The 23,816-nt window shown below is 40.1% G+C and overlaps 1 protein-coding gene across 3 annotated transcripts in view; it reads left to right on the top strand.

Moving 5' to 3' along the window:
* fsip1 (fibrous sheath interacting protein 1) overlaps nt 1-23,816 on the top strand; it is a 416,185-nt gene that overhangs the window by 73,963 nt on the left and 318,406 nt on the right. For all 3 annotated transcript variants that reach the window (XM_072569083.1, XM_072569085.1, XM_072569084.1), the window contains one exon: nt 2,557-2,730. In XM_072569083.1, coding sequence (XP_072425184.1) covers nt 2,557-2,730 — 174 coding nt within the window. The remainder of the gene's footprint in view (nt 1-2,556; nt 2,731-23,816) is intronic.

The raw sequence follows: 23,816 nt of genomic DNA, 5'->3' as shown, positions 1-23,816 counted from the left end.
TTCTCCATTCACAAGTAAAGCATGCCTTCGGACCACTGCCCACCCTCCACAACCTGATCCAATGGATTCAATCAGATCCCCAGTCATGAGCACAAAAAGTGAAGAATCTAACAAGCGAAGAAGAGGTCTGTATGCTTTTTGTCAGTGGCCTTCCTATGGACATTAAACCACATGAGATTTACCTTGTCTTTCGATCATTTAAGGGATATGAAGGTTCACTGATCAAACTAACATCGAAATGGCCAGTTGGCTTTGTTACATTAAACAACAGAGCGGGAGCAGTATCAGCAAAGAATGCTTCATTCACCTAGCCTGCTGCTGCACTGCACACTCGGATGCACTGGTATCCTCCATCTGAAGCATCTCCAGAAGGATGAAAGTCTCGTCACTAAGGGTCACTAAGGGCTGTGGATTTAATAACTCTACTGGTGAATTTTGTTTCCACATGGGAAGATTCTTCAAAATCCAATTAATGTAATAGACTTGTAAAATCATTTTATGCTGTGTGTCAATAACTGGCTTAAATATTGGCTGTCAGAGTCTTATGAAAGCTGGTAGTGCCATCTAGGTGGTTATCATGAAATGATAAAAGGAGGGAATGAAGTTGTGTATAGGGTATGAGCAGGCAGGGGAAGAGTTAAGTTCTGCGCTTTTTGAAAAAAGGTTCAGTTGAGCATGACTCAGATCAGATAAGAACTTACAGTTAACAATGGGGTGCTGCAGGCAAGGGTAATGGGTTAATGGAAAGAATTCATTATGTAGAGCCATTTAACAAGATGAGGAGCATTCAGTATGTAACATCAGTTAACAAAGTGAAAAGTATTCATCATGTGAAGTCAGTTAATCATTGTGTAACAGCAGATGGCTTAATCTTTACCTATTGACTCTCGCTGATTGTAACGGTCACCCAATCAATATGTATGTCACCTTATCTGGATGCTCCTCCCTGTAAAATGAATATGTAGTTCATTGAGAAGCTGTAATTCGAGAGAAGACAGTGAACTCATGTCTCTGTGCACATGGACGATCGTTCTCTCTCCCTCTATATCCGGAATAAAGATGAAGAAGGTAAAACTACACTGTGTCTTTGAGCATTTTGCTTCTACTGAGGGGGGGGGGGGGGGGGGGGGGGGGGGGGGGGAGCAGGACGACTGTTTCACAAAACTGATATTTCAGGTGAGTTCTGTTCTCCTTATGAACCTCTTCCTCTTGGATCCTACTAATGTAACAGTTATAAACCACTAACCATTTCCTGATGAAAATTTACAAGCTGGCTTGTAGTGGAGCAGAAGTTTAAATCAATTAGCCCTTTCATCTAAAATTTCTTTCACCCACCACTGTGTCTGGTTCTTCTCATTTAAGATTTAGTAACTGATGAACATTTTATAAAAAATAATGTAGCCAAAAAAATTCATTATTTAAAATATCAAGTAACAAGTTGATAAACATTTAATTTCAAGTTAATTATATAGTCACAGCCAGATGTGTGACATAAACTGCCTTAAAAGCAGGATTAAACTTGTACTTATGCTTGCAGTGCTTCAGGCAGCAGCAGGTTTCAGGAGGAAGGAAGTTGGGCTATGAGAGACGGGCATCTCCTGACTGTCTGGAGGTGGTGTAACTCTCTTGGCATGTGAGGATTTTGGGAAGTTTACTTTTACATTATCTGATAGCTATGAAATGAGATTTGAATGTCATATAATATTGATTTCATTTTATACTATTTGAAATTCCTTCAATACTGCTCCATTTCTTTTAATGGAAATAGACAGATAAAATTAGTTGACTTGGCAGCAGATGAGATGCATTATGGAAAATGTCATATCTCAATTTATTGTGCTGGTTCATGGAGAGCAGACAATGGGCAATAGTAGAACATTTGTGTTTGTAGCAGGGATGTCTATCATTACTGTTGAGTTCATGCCACAGAATTGCATGTGTTCATTGTGCTTTAAACATCTGCAATAATAAAGATGTGCTCTAAATGTATCTATTACTTGAAACATTTACTGGCACTTCTATTTCTAGATTTTATGATTTTCTCAATCCTTTGAATATTGAATTTCCATTGCAGTTTTAACAAAAGCACCTTATCTATAACAGTTAAGAAATGTAATACTTGTGGAACAGCTGAATCTTACTAGCAGTCACAAATTATAATTAAGCCAGTATTTTTCTTTTAGCCATGAAAATAATTTTGAGATATTGTCATTGCTGCCCACTGAATACTCTTGTCTATTAATTAGTTGATCCCTACCTTGTGATTTAATTATAATCATATCTACTTTCCTACTTCTATACTGACGAAGAGTCATTGAACTTGAAAAGTTAACTCTGCTTTCTCTCCACAGATGTTGCCAGACCTCCTGAATTTATCCAGCAGTTTCTGTTTTCTGCTTTCCTTTTTTTTTGTTAAGTTTCTTTCACTATCAGTGCTGTGTACAATACATTTTTTTGCTATCTGATTTTTATTAAATTCTGGTTTTCAGTTGTACAAGTGAGTTCTCATCTTACTGAAAAGTTTACATTGATGCTTTGTATTTTATTTGTCTGTAGGACACTTCAGTTCCCTGGGCATTATCTGTGGTAGAAAGAGAAGGATACACTCCAGAACCCATGGATCAACAACAGTTGGCTGACATAGATGCCAAACTGCAAGTTTTCAATTTGGATGATGATTTCCCAATGATTACCAGCTCATTGTCCAGTATACAAACCCAGAATTATCAGGTAAGTGAGGCCAGGCTATCCATTTAAAAAAACAAATTGGGAATTTATTTCAGAAGGTATCTGACTCACTCATCTGGTGATGAATATGCAAGAGCACAAATTGAAAATATGATTAATAAGGTAATCATGAATTTAGTTGCCAAAGGTTCTTTATTACAATAGATAAAAACAAAAGAATGTAACTTACGGATCTCATTGTGTAGGGGAACCAACTGTCAGTTGTAAATTTTTTCCTACATTGTTAGAGAAATTAAAATCTACATATCAAGAGATTTGGAGAAAGCGAGGACTGCAGATGCTGGAGATCGAGCTTAAAAATGTGTTGCTGGAAAAGCGCAGCAGGTCAGGCAGCATCAAAGGAACAGGAGAATCGACGTTTCGGGCATAGGCCCTTCTTCAGGAAGGGCTAATGCCCGAAACGTCGATTCTCCTCTTCCGTTGATGCTGCCTGACCTGCGCTTTTCCAGCAACACATATCAAGAGATTTGTTAGTCTACCTAACCACAGCAAATAATAGCTATTTCCAACAAATGTGTATAACATTTGGTTAATGTAACTGTATATTTTGCACTGTTTCACCTACTTCACTGTGACTTTTAAAGTGAAGATGGTTGCTTTGTGTTAGACTGGTCTGTTGTCTATGTTTTGACTATCATGCTATGGCATCCATCCATGATGCTGAAACAATTAGTAGTACAAGCTTGACTGCTTGGACTAGGACATGAACAGATGTCAAGAAAATGTAACTTGAGAGAACCTGTTTATATCAAATGCATCAGCTCTTTTGGAAACTTGAGAATGCAGTTGTGCATATGTAGTTAAGTGTGCTTCACAGCAAGAATAATTAAATTACTCTCAACATCTACCATGGACATTTGTATTGCATATATTTGGAAGCTATTTTGTTTTTTGCTTCCGATGGTGCTGTAATTCAAGTTCAATACTGTCAATTTCGTGTGTTTCCTTTGTGTTATAATTCATATTCCCCTTTTTGCTTTCACCAGTTTTGTGTTTCTATGATAAACTTGCATAAAGTAATTGGTCTCACACCAAGACTAAACCTAAACATAGCTTCACTTTGTTTGAAGATATATTATGAGATTCCTCAGCAGACATATTTACTATAAAGATGCAGCAACTATTGTTATTATAAGAAAATGTAATTGCAATTTCCTCACGCTACATGCTGCAAGCTACTGGTCACACGTTCTACATCCTATTTCCTCATAATTACCATGTCCTCATAATTACCATGTCCTCTATTCAAATTATATCTCAATGTGCACGATACAACTGCTAAATATCTGCACGACATTAAATAGCTCAAACTGTGCACAATGTAAGGCTCCTTTCCAAAAAAAAATTTATGATAGATTCATACTATGACTATGCCATGAGTATAGCAAGCAGGGGGTTACTTGTGATTTGTTCTTGAGGTGGATTAGTTGTTTAAATTTACATTTATACTTTCAAGCTTAGCAAAGCTGTGTAGACAAATACTGCTTCGCCCTGATGAAAACAGAGCATGAAAATGCATCATCCTTTCTAGGCTGAATTTATCTTCATGTAATTAATGTGATAACCACATCAAACAGTATGCAATTTATGAAGAGTCTTTTTGTAGTGTAGTTCTCAGGTGGCATGTATTCATCTGTGTCAAATATCCATTTATTTGCCATTCTAATGTCTGTAACTTGCCTTTGTGTTATGCAGACATTTAGGCTTTCGTAAGATGCAACTGTTAGCTAAAGCCAGCATGTATTGCCCTTTAAGCCCAGAACAACGACAGGTGCTGTAAATCGGAAACAGAAACAGAAGTTGCTGGAACAGCTCAGCAGGTCTGGCAGCATCTGAAAAGAAATTTCAGATGGTTGCTCAGAAAGTGTTGGTTAATATGTGGAAGATAGGGTGGGGGGATGAGGTCGGAATAAACAATAGTTAGGATAGAGCCCAAAGAGAGAGTAGAACAGTTAGACAGACAAAGGAGTGGATAACAATCTGGTTAGGAGAATGAATAACTGTTAATGGAAACTGGTAGTGACAAATAGGTAGTGTGTAATGGCAGACTGTGATAAGAAGGCCTGATATGTGGGGTTGGAGGCTTAGACATGGGAGAGTTCAGGTTCGAAAATTATTGAACTCCATATTGAGTCCAAAGGGCTGTAGGTCCCCAAGTGAAAAATGAGATATTGTTTGCTGGCTTATGCTGAGCTTTGCTGGAGCATTGTAGAAAGTCTGAGACAGATGCTGGCCAGGGAACAGATTGATGTATTGAAGGATGAGACCAGATATGAGACCAGGATAGTCTCCGGGCTCTCTGCATCTTCCTGGAGCAAAGGCCTGAACTCTCAACACTTTCTCCTTTAACACCTTTTTTTTCAGGTCAGAGCTGTAGCCATGGGTACCTGCATGGGGCTTATGCCTGTCTCTTCAAGGGGTACATGGAACATTCTTTGTTCCACTTGTATTCAGGCCTCCATCCTCAAATCTTTCTCTGATATATCCATGACATCATTGGTGTTGCTTTCCTCTCTTGTTTAGAATTGGAAAAGTTCATCAATTTCGCTTCCAATTTCCATCCCGCCCTCACTTTCACCTGGTCTATCTCTGACCTCTCCCTTCCCTTCCTCAACATCTCTGTTTCTATTTTTGAGGATAAACAGGCCACCAATATCCACCAACTCCCACAGTTACCTGCACCATACATCTTTGCACCCTGCTTCCTGTAACAACTCCAATCCAGTCTCCCAGTTCCTCTGTCTCCATTGCACCCATTCTGATGAGGCTGATGTTGATAAGGGGGCTTCCTAAATGTCCACCTTCTTCCTCAACTGAGGATTCCCCAGCACCATTGTCAACCGGGCTCTCAACCGGGTCCGACCCATCTCTGGCACTTTTGCCTTCACCTGAAACATCAACTCTAATTTAATGCCCATCCATAATTGCCCTTTAAAGGATGGTGGTCAGCTGCTTTCTTGAACTGCTATTGTCCATCTGGTGTAGGGGCACCCACAATTGAAAAGGGAAAAAATGTATTTTTACTCAGCAACAGTGAAGGAACAACAATATGTTGCTATGTCAGAGAGGTTTGTGACTTGGAGGAGGTCTTGTAGATGGTAGTATTCCTATTGCATCTTCTTCCCTTGTCCTTTGAAGGTATTGAAAATAACTTGCAGATTTGTAAGGTGCTGTTGCAGGATGATTGGCAGCAGTGCATTTATTTATGGTGCACATTGTTGCTACTGGGTTTTGGTGATGGAGGGAGTGAATATTTCAGGGAGTAGATGAAGTATTGATCAAGTAGGCTGCTTTATCCCAGAGAACATTGAGCTTCATGAGTACTATTGGAACTGCAGTCATCCAATCAATTGGAGAATATTCCATCAAACTCCTGACTCTCTCTTTGTAGATGATGGACAAGCTTTGGAGAGTCAGGAGGTGAGTTACTTCAAAGTTTCAAGCCTTGAACCTGCTCTTCCAACTGTATGGTGAGATTCAGCAATACTTTAATCTGCAGGGAAAATGGTTAGATTCTATATTTACTACATTGTGTGGTACATGTCTAAATTCAGGATTACTTGCCACTTTTCGGCCCAACCCTAAATGTTGAGATTTTGATGCATGTGAGAATGAACTGCTTCAATATTTGGGGCATTGTTAATTGTGTGGGATACTAATCATCTGTAAGCATCTCCAGTTCTGGCTTTATGATGGAGAGAAGGCCATTAATGAAGCAATTTAAAATAGTTGGGCCAACAACATTATACTGAAGAGCTCTCTGCAGCAGTGCCCTGGAATGGAGCTGATTTACCTTCAACAAGCAAAACCATCTTCACTTATGCCAGATATGACTCCAAATAGAAGAAAGTTTTCCCCTTGGTTCCCATTGACTTCAATTTTGCGAGGGCTCCTTGAAGCCACAGCTGGTCAAAGGCAATGACTTTTGCCTCACCTCTTGGGCTCCAGATTTAATGGCTCAGAACTTTTGATTAATATCAGAATTGTTCTGACAAATGGCATAAGAAAATTGGAGTAAGAAAAACAACCCTCTTTCCTGCCTGACCCTTTTTTTAATGAGCCAGCCTTTCAAGATGGCCACTTCCCAGAGCCTCCATTGCAACTAGGTACAGAGAACTTGACACAGTGCAGAGAATGTGAGACCACCTACCAAATTCCCCATGATGCTGGAGTAGTTGGGATTGCCCCTTAAAAGCAGCAGCAGGCAGTGGGAATTAAACTGCAAACTAAATTTAATATATTAAAATTAAAAGCTATAGAAGCTTCATGAGTGTTGCTGTTGACCAATTGTAAATATAATTATTTTCAAATTTTAAACATTTTAATGGCAGTGTTGTATAATCATTCCAAGTAAAATGTGTTTTGCTTATTTAACATTCACTGTTACTTAATGATTCTTAGTGAATAAGTCTGGGTGATTGTTAAGAGTTAAAGATGTCCAGTGTATTTTGGTGTTCCAGCCCATGGCCATAACACTTGGTTAACAATTTCTCTCTGTTCCGGAATATGCACTTTTTTTTCCTCCAGATCCTCATAGACTATGAGACAGGACTGGAAAGCTATGTGCTGTTGTAGCAATACCCAATTAAAGCTGCAATTCTTTTAAAAAGAATTACTGTCCTTTCAGCCAGTATTACTGCATGGGTTTAAGGTTTTATCTTTCGTACAAGAGTTTTTGGTTTTAACTCGAACAATGCTTTATTTTAGCTCACTGGCTCAACAAAGAATAGGGCTGCTTCTGCAGATTTAGCAGATCTCAGGTTTGGGTCTGTAGATTTCTGCAATTCCTGCATGTCTGTGTCATATTTGAAATGCTTTCTGTACCATTCCCTGAGATATTATTCTGTGTTAAGCGTTGCCACAGTTTATGGGATTCGCTATTGTCAATTATCTGCAGTATCTGTCCTTCTTGAAGTTTTTTGGGATTCCAATATACTTTTTACTTGAAGATCTAAATTCTAGTTTCTCTCAGTTGGCACTATTTAGAAATACTGCTGGTCATCACTGTTCACTATATTGTGGCAGAGCCCCCCCACCCCCCACTGCAGGTTGTATGTGAGTTATTTTTAGTTTGAAATGGCGTGGAGTGAATGAGGCTGTCTATCTTTCTGGTCTACCTAGAATTTCTTGCAGGTTAAATGGATGTGACATACATTACTAAAGAGGCTGTTAGGAGCAAACTAGCCCAAGTCCAAATAATGTTGCCAGTGGATCCAAAGAAAGGGAATTCTTGGTATGCTTACAGGATGGCTTTTTGGAACAGCTTGTCATGGAGCCCACAAGGGAGCAGGCTATTTTGGACTTAGTGTTATGTAATGAACCAGACTTTATAAAAGATCTTAAAGTAAGGGAACACTTAGGAAGCAGCGATCATAATATGGTAGAGTTCAGTCTGCAGTTTGAAAGAGAGTAGGCAAAATCGGATGTAATGGTGTTATAGTTAAACAAAGGTAATTATGAGGGCATGAGAGAGGAACTGACGAAAATCTACTGGAAGCAGAGCCTAGCGGGGAAGGCAGTAGAGCAAAAATGGCAGGAGTTTGTGGGTATAATTGAGGACACAGTACAGAGGTTCATCCCCAAGAAAAGAAAGATTATCCGGGGAGGGATTAGACAGTCATGGCTGACAAAGCAAGTCAGGAAATGTATCGAAGAAAAAGAAAGATCCTATAAAGTAGCCAAGAGCACTGGGAAATCAGAAGATTGGGAAGGCTACAAAAACAAACAGAGGATAACAAAGAGACAAATAAGGAAGGAGAGGATCAAATATGAAGGTAAGCTTTCAAAGTCTGTGAGAAGATTTGTAGCTCGGGTGCTCGTTGTTCTGGTTCTGTTCGCCGAGCTGGGAATTTGTGTTGCAGATGTTTCGTCCCCTGTCTAGGTGATATCCTCAGTGCTTGGGAGCCTCCTGTGAAGCGCTTCTGTGATGTTTCCTCCGGCATTTATAGTGATTTGAATCTGCCGCTTCCAGTTGTCAGTTCCAGCTGTCCACGGCAGTGGCCGGTATATTGGGTCCAGGTCGATGTGCTTCTTGATTGAATCTGTGGATGAGTGACATGCCTCTAGGAATTCCCTGGCTGTTCTCTGTTTGGCTTGTCCTATAATAGTAGTGTTGTCCCAGTCGAATTCATGTTGCTTGTTATCTGCGTGTGTGGCTACTAAGGATAGCTGGTCATCTCGTTTCGAACACCAACTAGCCACGAAAGTGGGAGAGTGGTCCAGGAAATGGCTGATGAAGTTCAATGTGAGCAAATGCGAGGTCTTGCACTTTGGAAAAAAGAATACAAACATGGACTACTTTCTTAACGGTGAGAAAATTCATAAAGCCAAAGTACAAAGGGATCTGGGAGTGCTAGTCAAGGATTCTCTAAGGGTAAACATTCAGGTTGAATCCGTGATTAAGAAAGCGAATGCAATGTTGTCATTTATCTCAAGAGGGTTGGAATATAAAAGCAGCGATGTGCTACTGAGACTTTATAAAGCTCTGGTTAGGCCCCATTTAGAGTACTGTGCCCAGTTTTGGGCCCCACACCTCAGGAGGGACATACTGGCATTGGTGCGTGTCCAGTGGAGATTCACACGGATGATCCCTGGAATGGTAGGTCTAACATACGAGGAACGGCTGAGGATCCTGGGATTGTACTTATTGGAGTTTAGAAGATGAAGGGGAGATCTAATAGAAACTTACAAGATAATACATGGCTTGGAAAGGGTGGACGCTAAGAAATTGTTTCCGTTAGGCGGGGAGACTAGAACCCGTGGGCACAGCCTTAAAATTAGAGGGGGTAAATTCAGAACAGAAATGTGGAGACATTTCTTCAGCCAGAGAGTGGTGGGCCTGTGGAATTCATTGCCGCGGAGTGCAGTGGAGGCCGGGACGCTAAATGTCTTCAAGGCAGAGATTGATATATTCTTGCTGTCACAAGGAATTAAGGGCTACGGGGAGAGTGCGGGTAAGTGGAGTTGAAATGCCCATCAGCCATGATCATATAGTGAGTGGACCCGATGGGCTAAATGGCCTTACTTCCACTCCTATGTCTTATGGTCTTAAGTCTATCTCCTACATGCTGCTTATTTACTCTCCCCAAATCCCTGACATCATTATGGTAGGTGCTGCATACTACTCAAATATATATTAACCCTTTCAATCTCTCTCAGACTATATACAGGAGAACCTTTTAGTGAATCTCCAGTTTATGAGTAAGAAATGGGAGGAATGTTCACGTTAATGTTTGTGGATTCCTCCTGTGCCTATTAGTGATCAGCAATCTCCTCATGTAATCAAGATGTTCTCAATAATCTTTGTGTTTAGCATTTTTGGGGAAAAAAATTCCATAATAAGTTATGCATTATATCTCATTATAATCCAACTGCCAAGATCTTTCATATTAGTTGTGATACTGCAGTATTCATTGGAGGGCTGAATTTACTTTTTTTGAGTACTCCAATAGCATCTGGCAATAAATTTTAAATTAAATGTCAGACAGATTTCAATGAACTATGTCGTCTATTTAAAATATGAATTATCCAGTTCAGTCAATATCAATAAGACAATATGGACAAGAACATAGTTTCACTTATTCAAACTTCAGTTCTCTAAATAAGATAAAGCATATTGATATTAACAGAACATGATTCCAGGTCGCAAGATCCATTGAATAAACAAATATATGCAGCACAATTTTCCTGGAGTTAGGCCAAATCATTGGTTTGTTTACTTTTCTTGGTGACAGATGACTAATCTAAATGCTCATTAAATGTATTCAACTACATTTCTAAAGTAAAATAGGTAGTCCCCAGGTTGCAAATAGATACGTTCTGGAGTCTGTTCGCACGTCAGAACACAATTCAGGACAATGGACCAGAGCTGATCATGAAATGTTTATAGAATCCCTGCAGTTTTAAAACAGGCTATTTGGCCCAATAAGTCCACACCAACCCTCCAAAGAGGATCCCATCCAGACCCATTCTCCTACCCGAATACTCTACATTTACCCTGACTAATGCACCTACCCCACACATTGCTCAACACTCTGGGCAATTTAGCATGGCCAATTCACCTAACCTGCACATACTTGGATTGTGGGAGGAAACCCACCCAGACACTGGGAAGTGCAAACTCCACACAGTCGCCGAGGCTGGAATTGAGCCCTAGTGCTGTGAGGCAGCAGTGCTAACCACTGAGCCACTGTGCCATCCTATGTGGATACTTTAAAATTGCACCCCTGTATGGGAGTGTGTTTATAAATAGAAACATTTTTAAGTCGAACAGTCATAGATAAGACCCTTTTATATCTATATTAAGCCTTTAATTATCTTTGCAATTTTCTCATTTTCGTTATCTCATTCTGATGTTACCAATTTAATTAGTTTTCATTAGTCTAGTGTTTTAAAACATTGAAATATAAAACTCTGGACCATTTGGCTCTTTTGAGATTCCTCACCATTCAAAATGATCGTGGCTGATCTTCTGTCTCTATGTGGTATTCTCATTTCTTCTCTATAATCCTTGAGACCAAATATCCAAATATTTATCATGATTTGGCAATGCCGGTGTTGGATTGGGGTTTACAAAGTTAAAAATCACACAACACTAGGTTATAATCAAAAAGGTTTAATTGGAAACAGTAGCTTACGGGTCGTCACTCCTTCATCAAGTGGCCCAGGACATTCAGCGGTCCAGGACATTTGACCTCGGACCTTTGGGTGACTACCCTCCAAGGCAGACTTTGGGACAGGCAGCAGCGAAAAGTGGATGAGCAGAGGCTGATAGCTAAGTTTGGTTCCCATTGGGAGGGTCTCAACTGGGACCTTGGGTTCATGTCACATTACAGGTCACCACCATTGCACTATACAGACACTCACACATACTCCTACAGACACACACACTCCCATACTCACACATGCACTCTCTCACAGACTTAGACCCTTTTACATTCACTCTCACTCTCACTCTCACTCTCACTCTCACTCTCACTCTCACTCTCACTCTCACTCTCACTCTGTCTCACATAGACCCCTTTACATTCTCTCTCTGTCACACACACACACACACACACACATATATATATACACTTTGTCTCACAGACACTCACAACCCCCCACCCAGACACACACTCACACTGACACATATACACTCTCTCATAGACACTCTCAACCCCCACCCCAGACACGCATGCACTCCTACAGACACGCACACACTCCCACACACAGGCATGCACCCTCTAACAGACTTAGATAGTTTATACTCTCACACATATACACTCTCTCCAAGACACTCTCAACCACACACACACACACACACACACACACACACACACACACACACACACATATATTTGTGTGTAGGGTGGACTACAGCTCTTCTCACCCTACATCCTGTAAGGACTCTTTCCCTTTCTCTCACCTCCTTTGCCTCCGCCGCATTTGTTCTGATGAGGCCACTTTCCAAAGTGGTGCTCTTAATATGTGCTCCTTCTTCTCCAACCCTGGCTTCCCACCTACAGTTGTTGACAGGGCTCTCGACAGCATGCAGTCCATTTCACACGCCACGACCCTCACCCCCTCCCTCCCCTCCCAGAACAAGGATAGGGTTCCTCTTGTTCTCGCCTTTCACCCCACCAGCCTTCACATGCAAAGAATAATCCTCTGCCATTTTCACCAACTCGAACACGACGCCTCCACTAAACACATCTTCCCTTCCCTCCCCCTGTCTGCATTCCTCAGAGATCGTTCCCTCCGGGACAACCTAGTTCACTCCTCCATCACACCTAACACCTCTCCCAGCACACATGGCACCTTCCCATCACACCTAACATCTCTCCCATCACACACGGCACCTTCCCATCACACCTAACACCTCTCCTATCACACACGGCACCTTCCCATGCAATCGCAGAAGGTGCAACACCTGCCCCTTTACCTCTTCCATGCTCACCATCCAAGACCCCAAACACTCATTTCAGATTAAGCAGCGTTTCAATTTGACCTCTTTCAATTTGGTCTATTGCATTTGTTGCTCCCAATATGGTCTCCTCTATATCGGAGAGAGACAGAACGCTGACTGGGTGATCTCTTTGCTGAGCACCTTCAGTCTGTACGCAATCAGGTCCTGGACCTTCCCGTGGCTTGCCACTTCAACACACAATCCTGCTCCCATACCCACATGTCTGTCCTTGGCCTGCTGCAATGTTCCAGTGAAGCTCAATGCAAACTGGAGGAACAGCATCTCATCTTCTGACTAGGCACATTACAGCCTGCTGGTCTCAATACTGAATTCAACAACTTCAGATGATTATCCCATCTCGACCCCTCTGTTTTTATTCTGCTCCGTAATTTTATTTTATTTATTTTATTCATTTAAAAAATTTTTTTTCACTGTTCTGTACCTCTTATTTCTTGATTGTCTCTCTTTCTCTTGCTCCCCACTCTCATCACCTTTTTCCTCTCCTCTCCCCCCTTTGCTACCCTTCTCCCCTGTTTTCCATTTTGCCTCTGCTTCACCCATCCCCACCATCCTCCACATATTTTGTCACATAGCAATGGCATCAGCCTTGGTCATTCCTAGCTCCTAATCTCCCTATAATCTCTCTATGCACTGTCATTATCACCTCTTTATTGCTACCTTTGCTTCTGGACCCATGACCTTCTCTCAGCCTAGTATAAATACCTCCCTATTTCTCCTCTTTTTTTAGCTTTGACAAAGGGTCAGTTAAACTCTAAACATCAGCTCTTTGCTCTCCTTACAGATGCTGCCAGACCTGCTGAGATTTTCCAGCATTTCTCTTTTGGTTTCAGATTGCTGAAAAGTTATTGCATGTTTTTTTGAAAGCAAACATTACACTCATTGTAAGTACATTTTACACAGCTGATGGTTCAAGGAGTAGTAGGAGGAGATGTAGACAAGCAGGAGCTGATCGGGGGAGGGGTGCTGTGGTGGGGGATGGTGGGAATTGAAGATTCAGCAGCAAGAAGTAGCTGGTCTGTGGACAAGTGACCAGTTATTAATGATACATCTGCTTTCCAATAGTTAAGTGATTGGTTCTCAGGAGGCTGAACAATTTTGGGCTGTAAACCAAATAGGAAGTGCTACTTCTAACCCTGAACACAACCTCTCTCATTCAAACCATGGGCTGGGCTGCAATAGCAGCATTTAAAACTTATTATTTAAAGCACATGTTCAGGAAGTTGATTGCAGAGGGATAATGAGGATAGTGCTCTTCAATTTTGGAAGAGCTTTGACATTAAAAATGACATCATTGTGGAGGCCTGGGGTGATGTCAATAAGGATTGCTTAGATGCAATTTGGCAGAATTTTCTTCATGAGTTTAAAGTTGTTGAACCTTTAGTAGCCTCCAGCAATGAAAGAACATTGTGTTTCTCTTGCAAAGCAAGTTGAATTTGAAGAACTGGAGACTGAGGATGTTGCAGAGCTCCTTAAGTCACATTGTGAAGACCTCTCCACAGTTTGTTGCTGTAGGGGAAGTTGAAGCTTGAGATGAAGATGAAGAAGTCCAGGATACAGCACCATGAGAGCTTTACACTTCTCTTTTGTTTTCTATCCTGAGGGAAGTTGAGAAGCAGTTGTAGCTCTTAGAAAACAATGACTACAATGCAGAACACAGCAGGATAGCATAAAGTATTTAGTTTTATCTAGCACCCTATGTACAGCTTCTTCGTGAAATAAAAAAGATGGCAAAGCAGCAAAAACTAGATGCTTTTTTTAAGCCAACCCCCAGAAACACTCTGAGGACAATGAACCATAGCTGTCCACTTCTGGACTAAATTTTTGTTTTCATTGTAACCTTGCACCCAGAACTGAAAGAATGATGATGACCCTCTTAATATAGACAGTAACTCAGCAAACTCACAAACCCTTTCAAGTTCCCTTCTAGGTTTTCAGGGTAAAATGTTAAATTTATTGTATTATTTCATTAAAATATATGATTTTAAAATTTACTTAAACTGTGTTATCGTTTGTTTTAGGGTAACTGTTTCAATCTTTACTGATATTTTTGGTGGTCTGCCCCAATCCTGTTTTTCCCATAGGCTCCATTATTTCTATTGCACAATTTTCTATAACATGAGGTCACATGAGACCACAACTATTGCATTATAGAAGAACAGACTGTATAACTGTATTAGTTAAAACTCTAACTCCTTTACAAAACCTGCTTACACATACACAGACAGGAAAAAGAAATACATGGATGTTGTGGACTGAGGGGAGAAAGTGAAAAAGCAGTTCAGTGTTCCCTGTTCACAAGATTTGCTGACATGATTCTTGTACAGTATTAGAAAATATTGCAACCTTTTTGCAATACTCCAGATTATAAATTTACAGAGGGAGTTCACAGCACCTCTTAAAAGAAAATATCCCTTCCAACTCATTAAAATATTGATTTGCTGGATTTCCACTTTGATTTGTTGGATTCTGATCATGTTTGATTTGTTTTAATTGCAATATATTTATTGAATTTATATTTCACAAATTATGACTTGTAATTACAGAGACTTGATTTTAGGATATTTGTACATTGGTACGATTGGAAAAGATGCCCATGTAAAGCAAATGGTAAATGTAATGCATAGCTAGGGAGATGGAACATTGTGAGCCACTAAGGAAGCTCTGGATATTATAAAAAGATATTGAATCTAGAGTGAAGGAGCGTATCAAAGTTATTGCCTAGCTTGCCATTGATAAAGCCCAGATGCTGATGCTATACCACCTGAATTCAAATACAGCAAGCCAGCATTCCTGAAGAAAATACACAAGTTTTACTGTCTCTACTGAGCAGAGGGGACAGTGCCGAAAGATATTGCATGATGCAAAGATTGTGATCCTGTCCTAGAAAAAGGTCAATCACAGTGCTTGTAACAACTGTCAGTGAATATATTCAATAAAGAGACAGATACATTTTAAAGATACCAAGGGGTTATGAGGAGAAAAAAGATAATGAATCAGCCCTAATCATACTGAATGACAAGTAAATAGATTCTAGCTACAGGTAAACAATTATGAATCATCTGGATACAGGTTGTTCTGCTATAAAAGTGTGTTTCGTTAATGCAAATTTGCTGTAAAATGATTGACAAATTGCGGATACTGTGTCTCTAAAGCATGAACCTTTTAAAGAGTATGGCAGCTGTAACACGATTACATTGCTAACACTTTAAGCGCTGTTTCTAAAGCATGATTTTTCTATAATGCGGGGTTAGACAAGAACACTACCATCGTGTTATGAAAGAATTACCTGTAGCTTCATTAAATGTTTATTGAAAAATAATCTGAAGTCAAATGTAAAAACACTGAAGTCAATGGGAGTTGCATCATGCGGTTCAGAAGCAGCACTAGACACAGCAACTCTGCAGCTGACTAGTGTGCCATTTTGCTGGCATGTTCAGGCCATTTTCCAAGAGTTTGCTTCAGGTGTGAGATAGCTAACTGTCCTCAAGTGGCAGTAGTCATTTAAACCAATTAAAGGACCTATTAAGGCTAATTCTCTTCATATGTACACACACACACACACACCCTCACCCTCCCTCACCCTCCTCTGCAGTCAAATCCCAGATGAGGAATGGAGGTTACCCTCTGGCATGGCAGAGCAGAGGGTATAGGATCTCCTTCACAGTCAAATTAACCAAGGGCCCCTGGCTGCAGCTATAGGCCACCCCCATGTAGATGCAAAGTGATATTCTGGCTGCCATGGCTGTTTTTTATTTGAACATTTTGAAGATTCTTCAGACTAAACCTCCAGCTTTATCCCAGTTTCGTTGTCCGCGTTTACCTCTGATGGTTGGGCTTGGTTAATCTTGGTTGCTGAAGATATTCCAATTGGCCCCCAATGTGGGGAAGCTGCTCCACATCCTTAATTGGATTCTGAATGTGTCACCTGTCAACTAGTAGGCCACGTACTTGAAAATCACATTGGGTGTCAGATACCATCCTGGTGTGGGGTTGGGATGCTTCTGACCTTGGTTTTTGGCTGTGAATTTCATGGTATCAAATTGCCAGGGAAATAAATAATCCTAAGGAGTTTTTTAAAATCCTGTTTTTTTGTGTTTGTAAATAATTCCACATATTGATCTTCTCTTGCGTTTCTCCAATATTTGCATTCTCCTTTCTGTCTTGTGAACTTTGTCATGAATTTACTTTAATAGCAGACAGCATTGAATAAAGGTTTTTTTTTCCTGTGGTGAGTGGATACGTGCAGCACCTAAAATTCTTGCAAAAGAAAGTGTGATAGAGTCTGTTATTGTGAACAGAATTGTTAGCTTATCCTGGCTAGGGTCATATTGAATTTCAGTTTGCTTGGCAATGAAAAATACCGTGCAACTATTTCTTGATTCCAGCAGTTAGATTGCACTCTACCGAGACACTGGTAGAGTTGAGTTGAACACAACTGTAATTAAATACATCTGGCTTTGATGTTATCTGTATGGTTCATTTTTTAAAAAATCACAGCATTTGAGCCAACTGCTCCTCGGGACATTGGGGCTTCAGGATTCAATATCCACTGTCTGATGCGTGAGGTGGTAGCAATGGCTGATTTGTTTCAGCTTTACATTCTTATGATTGTGTTCCAAATGTAGTTTTGCCATGTGGCAAGGGCGCTGATCTATCACTCAACATGTGATTTCCAAGTGCTTACATATCTAAATGTTATGTGAATGCCTTGTTAGACTGCAGGTCCATAGGTACTGTATGTAGTATGTACTGTATAAAAACTGAATTGTACTGTAGTTTAAAAAAATGATTAAACTTAGTCTCAGCGCTTTTGAAATTGTAAAGTCTTAACAGCAAATTGTTAAATTTAGTTATATATAGCTTTTGCAAATCATATAAGCCGATGTTTGCCTTTTATCATATTCCAGTTCTGAAGAAGGGTCACTGGACCCAAAACATTAACTCTGCTTTATCTCCACATATGCTGTCAGACCTGCTGAGTCTCTAGCAATGCTTTTATTTCATTTTTATCCTGTGTCAAGTTTTATCGGTTGATTGAAATTTGGAGAAACTTTTCACATTGCATGCTACACAAATGTAATAAAAATATTTGTAAACATTGTTGTCTTATTTTGGTGTGTAAGCTTCTCTTCAAAGAAATTTGAAACCTTTTGTTGAGAATTTTCTTGAATTCTGTACGCTTTGTGCATTCCAGTGCAAAATGCTATGCTTTAAAATTAAAGCAAGATCATAAATTTAGTCTGTGGTAAAGCAACAGTGATTACTACTTTATGACATAGGTCATCTCTGGTTACAGGCCTCCTTGTAATTTAACAACATTTTCATTGGGATTTTAATATCTGAGACAACATCGTTTGGCCGTTTACAAAAATTTAATGAAGAGTCACTGTATGTGGTCATTGTGAAAGTACTATATATCTGCTCAAGGTTTTTGCTTAACTCCATTCTTAATCTTTGCCTTTATTTATGCTTTCATTTAATTTCCTTGCTTCTCCTTCAAGCATTAATTCTTCCTGGACTGTATTTACACAGCTTCTCTGCATACTGTAGTATCTCACCTATATGGGATGCTATCAATGCAATAAATGAAGGAGAGCAAATTTATCTTTCATTTATATTGTGGACTTTGCTGGCTGGGCCAGTATTCATTCATCCCTAGTTCTCTTGAGAATGGTGATGGTAATGGTGAGCTACCTTTTTGAACGTCTACAATGGTCCACAATGTGTGGGAGTAGGTTCAGAGTTCCAGGATTTTCATTCTGTGACACTGAAGGAAGGACAATGGAGTGGGGGTGGAGGGGGGCTACAAGCGCTGAATTTATTTGCCCTCTCTTACTCCCCTAGCCAAAAATTGTTTGAAACAAAGATATTAACTCTCTCTCTATCATGCAACAATATCATACTTCTAAAAATATGAATGCTAGTCAAACTTAAAGAAATAATTGCAATGTTTCTTGAGTGAAAGAAAGGGGAACATTAGGACTTGGTAACCCAGAGAAAAGTAATAAAATAATGTACAAAAAAACACTATAAGTTAATAAGGGAAGAGTGTCTGAGACATAGTAATATTTTTTCATTTATACATGTATATAATATTCAAAGTTTGTGAGAAGATTTGTAGCTCGGGTGCTCGTTGTAGTGGTTCTGTTTGCCGAGCTGGGAATTTGTGTTGCAGACGTTTCGTCCCCTGTCTAGGTGACATCCTCAGTGCTTGGGAGCCTCCTGTGAAGCGCTTCTGTGATGTTTCCTCCGGCATTTATCGTGGTTTGTCTCTGCCGCTTCCGGTAACAAACACATCGACCTGGACCCAATATACCGGCCACTGCCGCGGACAGCTGGAACTGACAACTGGAAGTGGCAGAGACAAAGCACTATAAATGCCGGAGGAAACATCACAGGGATGCTTCACAGGAGGCTCCCAAGCACTGAGGATGTCACCTAGACAGGGGACGAAACGTCTGCAACACAAATTCCCAGCTTGGCGAACAGAACCACAACATGTATATAATATCCTGATGCTTAGTCGTTTTTGGGCATTGAATTGCCTATTTGTGAACATGATGCTACAGCTTCAAGAAGAAGAGTCTTTTTGCTGAGGCATGATTGGTGAAAGTACATGTCAGAAGAAAACAGTTGTCAAGTAGCAGCAGGTCAATGAGAAGTCAATTGAGATTCATATGAGAAGGACAAGAATAGCCAATGAAAATTCACAGGACCTTGTCCAAATAATATTGAATGGTGCCCATAGACAGTTACTGTGCCTGCCGAATTGGTGTACCGTCAAAAACTGTCAGCATCAGACTGAACAATAGAGTTTTAAAATTGTTATGAATAAAAACATGTTTGAGGGTGAAAAGGCAAGTTGTTTAAAAGCCAGATGGGATCCTTTGCTTTCTAAATGCAACATTGACTTCCAAGCCTTTGTAGTCTCAATAAACCTTCAATGAATCACTTGTTTAGTATCATGCTAATTCTGGGTACTCTTTTGGAAGGATATTATCAATGAAGGGTTTCAGTTCAGCAGAGTGTCTAGAGAAATTCAAGGCAAATTAAAAGAGAAATGTAAGGAGGAAAGAGGGTGTTTCATTCCTATCATGCTTTTCATAAGCCATCTAAGGGGCAACCTTTTCACACAGGATGGTGCGTGTATGGAATGAGCTGCCAGAGGAAGTGGTGGAGGCGGGTACAATTAAAGTCCCTAATGGGTATATGAATAGAAGGGATTTAGAGGGTTATGGGCCAAGTGCTGGCAAATGGGACTAGGTCAGGTTTGGATATCTGGTTGGCATGGACGAGTTGGATCAAATCTGTACATCTCTATGACTCAGGACATATCAGCATTTTATAGCCAATAAAGTACTTTTGAAGTAAAAATAGAAAATGCTGAAAACACTTTGTAGGTCTAGTTACATCTGTGGGGAGAGAAATAACTAAGTTTCAGGTCAGTGACCTTTCATCAGAACTAGGAAACATGAGAAATGTTGTATGTTTTGAGTAAGTGAATGAGGGGTGTTGGGGTGAAAAAAGAGCAAACGTGATGGGTGAACACTGTATCAACTAAATGACAAGGGGTTTGATCGTAAGGGGCAATGGGATATTGAAAGAAACAAACGATATGCACAGAAGGGGTGTGAATAGTTGCCATCTGTAATCAAAGCAAAAGACCAATGAACCAAGAAGAGGAAACTGGTGAAGAAAAAAGAAGCAAAATGGCACAGAGATTATGCCCAAAATTTGTTGAACTCTACCGAGCTCAGAAGCTATAAAGCGTCATGTTGAAAGATGAGATGCTGTTCCTCAAACTTGTGCTGTGTACCTTAGAACACCTAGGACAAAGAGGTTGAAATGGGAGCAAGGTTGGAGAATTAAAATGAAATGCAACTGGAAGGTCAGATTCATGTTTGTGGACTGAATCTTTGTCTTCTTTGTCTTCCCATATGGTTCTTAAATTTTATTTTCGTGGGTTGAATTCATTGTGAATTGAAGTTGAATTCTTGGCAGCGCTTTTTTATTATTTGTTTCGAGGATATGGGCGTCACTGAGTAGGCCAGTATTTTTCACCCACATTTCTTTGCCTATGGGTAGGTGCTGTAGCACCGCTGCTCCCTTACCACCCGACATCTGGAGGAAGAACCCTCGTCTTCTGCCTCGGAACACTTCAACCCCAGGGCATCAATGTGGATTTCACCAGTTTCCTCATTTCCCCTCCCCCCACCTTACCCCAGCTCCAACCTTCCAGCTGAGCACCATCCTCATGACCTGTCCTACCTGCCAATCTCCCTTCCCACCTATCCGCTCCACCCTCGAACGCTGCCTGACCTGCTGTGCTTTTCCAGCACCATTATGACCTAAACTCTGCCTTTTTGAACTGCTGTACACCGAGGGTGCAAGCACACCCACATTGCTGTTAGAAAGGGAGTTTCAGTGTTTTGACCCAGTGCTGGTGAAGGAACAACAATATGGTTTCAGGTCAGGATAGTACTCTAAATAGGTGGATTGTTGTTCAACTAAGAAAGAAGTTTTCTCTTTACAATGTTTTCTCTCTGCATCCTTTCTTGGATCTACCAACATCAAATACTATGTAGCTGGGAAGATTCACTGTCAGTTGTAGAATGAAATTGGAATTCAAAAGTGTGCAAGTGAATCAGTGTGATGGATTCTTCTCAATAATGATGCTCTGGGCATTATTTCTTACATGCTCACACTAATGAAGGTCTGAAATCAGGAATTTATGCTGCATAAATCTCAAAGTATCAGCAAATTTTCTTACACTAATTGACCATGTATTGACATCCTCAGCATATCATGCCACATTTCCATTGTAACTTGAGGAAGTGTGTATGTATATTTGTTATGATTCCCATGATGTTTTTATTGGACACATCAGATCCCAGACAGGAATGTGGCTTGATAGATCATATTTTTATTTGTTTTGGTTTTACCACAAAAATGTCTCTCTCTGAAATATAACCATGCAATGCTGTAGATTTTGCTTTAACATTGAAATGGAGGTTTTTTGCAAGAGAAATGAAGATAAAATAGAATCCAAACTATCAATTTTTAATTCAATTTAAAAGATTTTTAAATGCACTGTAAAAGTATAATCCCATTAATCCCAAAATGCTCCTTTATAAATTGAAAAGAAATGAAACCTATCGTATCCAAAATACCATGTATACAATACTCACACCTGTGCAACGTAGGTTTCACTCACTTATGATTCAATGTTTAAATGGAAACTTCCTTCCAGATTATGCCTGAAGATATCATGCACCTACTGAAATGTACTCAGCTTTAAATGATCACTTCAGAGTTTTTCCCTAACACTTCTGATCTGGGACTAACATTAATTCTTCACTCTAAAGTAACCTAGTTCACTATACATTCTTTTCACAGGAACACTTTTCTATACATCAATCCCATTCAAACGTGTTCACAAAATTCTTCCACTTAAAGTCAAAAGTGAAACATAAAGTGTCTTTGTTTCATTCTCTGTCGCTCGCTCTCTGTCACATCTTAAAGAAAAAAACTTCCAGAACACAGTAACAAATCTTGAAACCTTATTGTATACTATGCAGAGTTGCAAACAATCTGGAAGAAAAAGCCAGGCCTCAAACAATTTTTAAAAAATCAGTTTGTGTCAGAAATGCTTATAAGTTAATTATTAATTTCAGATTCACAGAAAATCCACCAGTTACTAACTCAAAAGCCAGAAACCCAAATTCACGACAAATAACATTAAAATTATACATATAAATCCCACAGTTTATATCTTAGTTGGAGGTGATTTTACTCTTCAGTTAGTTACGTTTTCATGGTGCAAGGACTAGACAGCTGAAGAATTCTTTCTTTTATAGTTTGCATTTTTCAGAATTCAGCAAAAGGCCAATGCCTTTCAGATTGGATGAAACAATGTGACAACATATTGAGACCAGTTTGATTGCCACTCTGTTCCTTTTGACTTGGTCTAGACAGACTGGCCTGAGCATGTGATTGAGGCCTCTTGAGAAATATGGAGTGTACCCAAATTTGGGAGCCTTGCAGCACAGTACAGGGTCAGCACTGGGTACTAGGTTATGTCCGATATTTGCAACATTGGTGTAATCCAAAGTTTAATGGTTCAAAAATCTCTTTGGCATGTTGTGGAGAGAAGCTGGATTTGGGGGGATCTGTTGGATGGGTGGGTGAGGTTGTGGGTTGGCAGGTGGGTGGATGACTGAGGCAAGGTGGCAGGTTGGTCAGTGAAGGGGGGATAGGTGCATTGGTGGGAGGGCTGGGCTTGTAGGGGGAGGATTCTGTACAGGCTAACTCAATTCTGAATGGGGATGTAGTTAGAATCAAGGGGCTGTCAGGAGGTGGAGTTTGGATCACTAGTTGAAGGGTGTGGAGGGTCAGGCCAGCAGATGGCAGGTTGGAGAGAGGGCCAGCTGAATGTGAAGTATAGTTTTCGGGGCTCTGGACAGGATATGGCAGAATGCCAAGACAGGCCAGATCAGATGTGGGGGAAGTTGGACAATGTCAGTTGTTTAGTAACTTCTTTGCAAAGTTACCCAGGAAATGTAAGAGGAATTAAAGCATCTTGTAACTCCTGGGTAACTCTTCAGATATGTAAGTTGGAACCCTCCAAAGTCTTCAACTCAGAGTTCTGGGCAATTTCAGAAGGTTCCAGATGCAGGGTGACCATCGAATTTCATAGTGCTTTAGTGTATCTCCAATGGGTACATAGCGCATCATTCAGGGTACTCTGCTACAACAGCTATTTTTCAATCATGGACAATGATGTGAATGGAACACAGATTTATTAATGCACAAACCCGGCAACAGTTTGTGCCAAGGAATAGAGAGGGTATGAATTGTGAATGGTCACAATTTACTGGACAGTTTACATTGTTCTGCCACTAGGTTTGTGATTTTATTTTATTGTGTTCGCTCATTAACAGTGAAGGAAATTTGTAATAAAAAGTTCAGTTTCATAACAATAAGTTAATGACGTGATACTTACCAATGTCATAGAGATACATAACATGGATATCCTAAATTAATTTGGTCTCATTTTCCAGCATTTGGTCCATATCCCTCTAAATCCTTCCTGTTCATATAC

The sequence above is a fragment of the Chiloscyllium punctatum genome, chromosome 4 (assembly GCF_047496795.1).
Source record: "Chiloscyllium punctatum isolate Juve2018m chromosome 4, sChiPun1.3, whole genome shotgun sequence".
Classification (NCBI taxonomy): domain Eukaryota; kingdom Metazoa; phylum Chordata; class Chondrichthyes; order Orectolobiformes; family Hemiscylliidae; genus Chiloscyllium; species Chiloscyllium punctatum.
The sequence above is the reverse complement of the archived record's forward strand: the minus strand, read 5'-3'. Positions and strand labels throughout refer to the sequence as shown.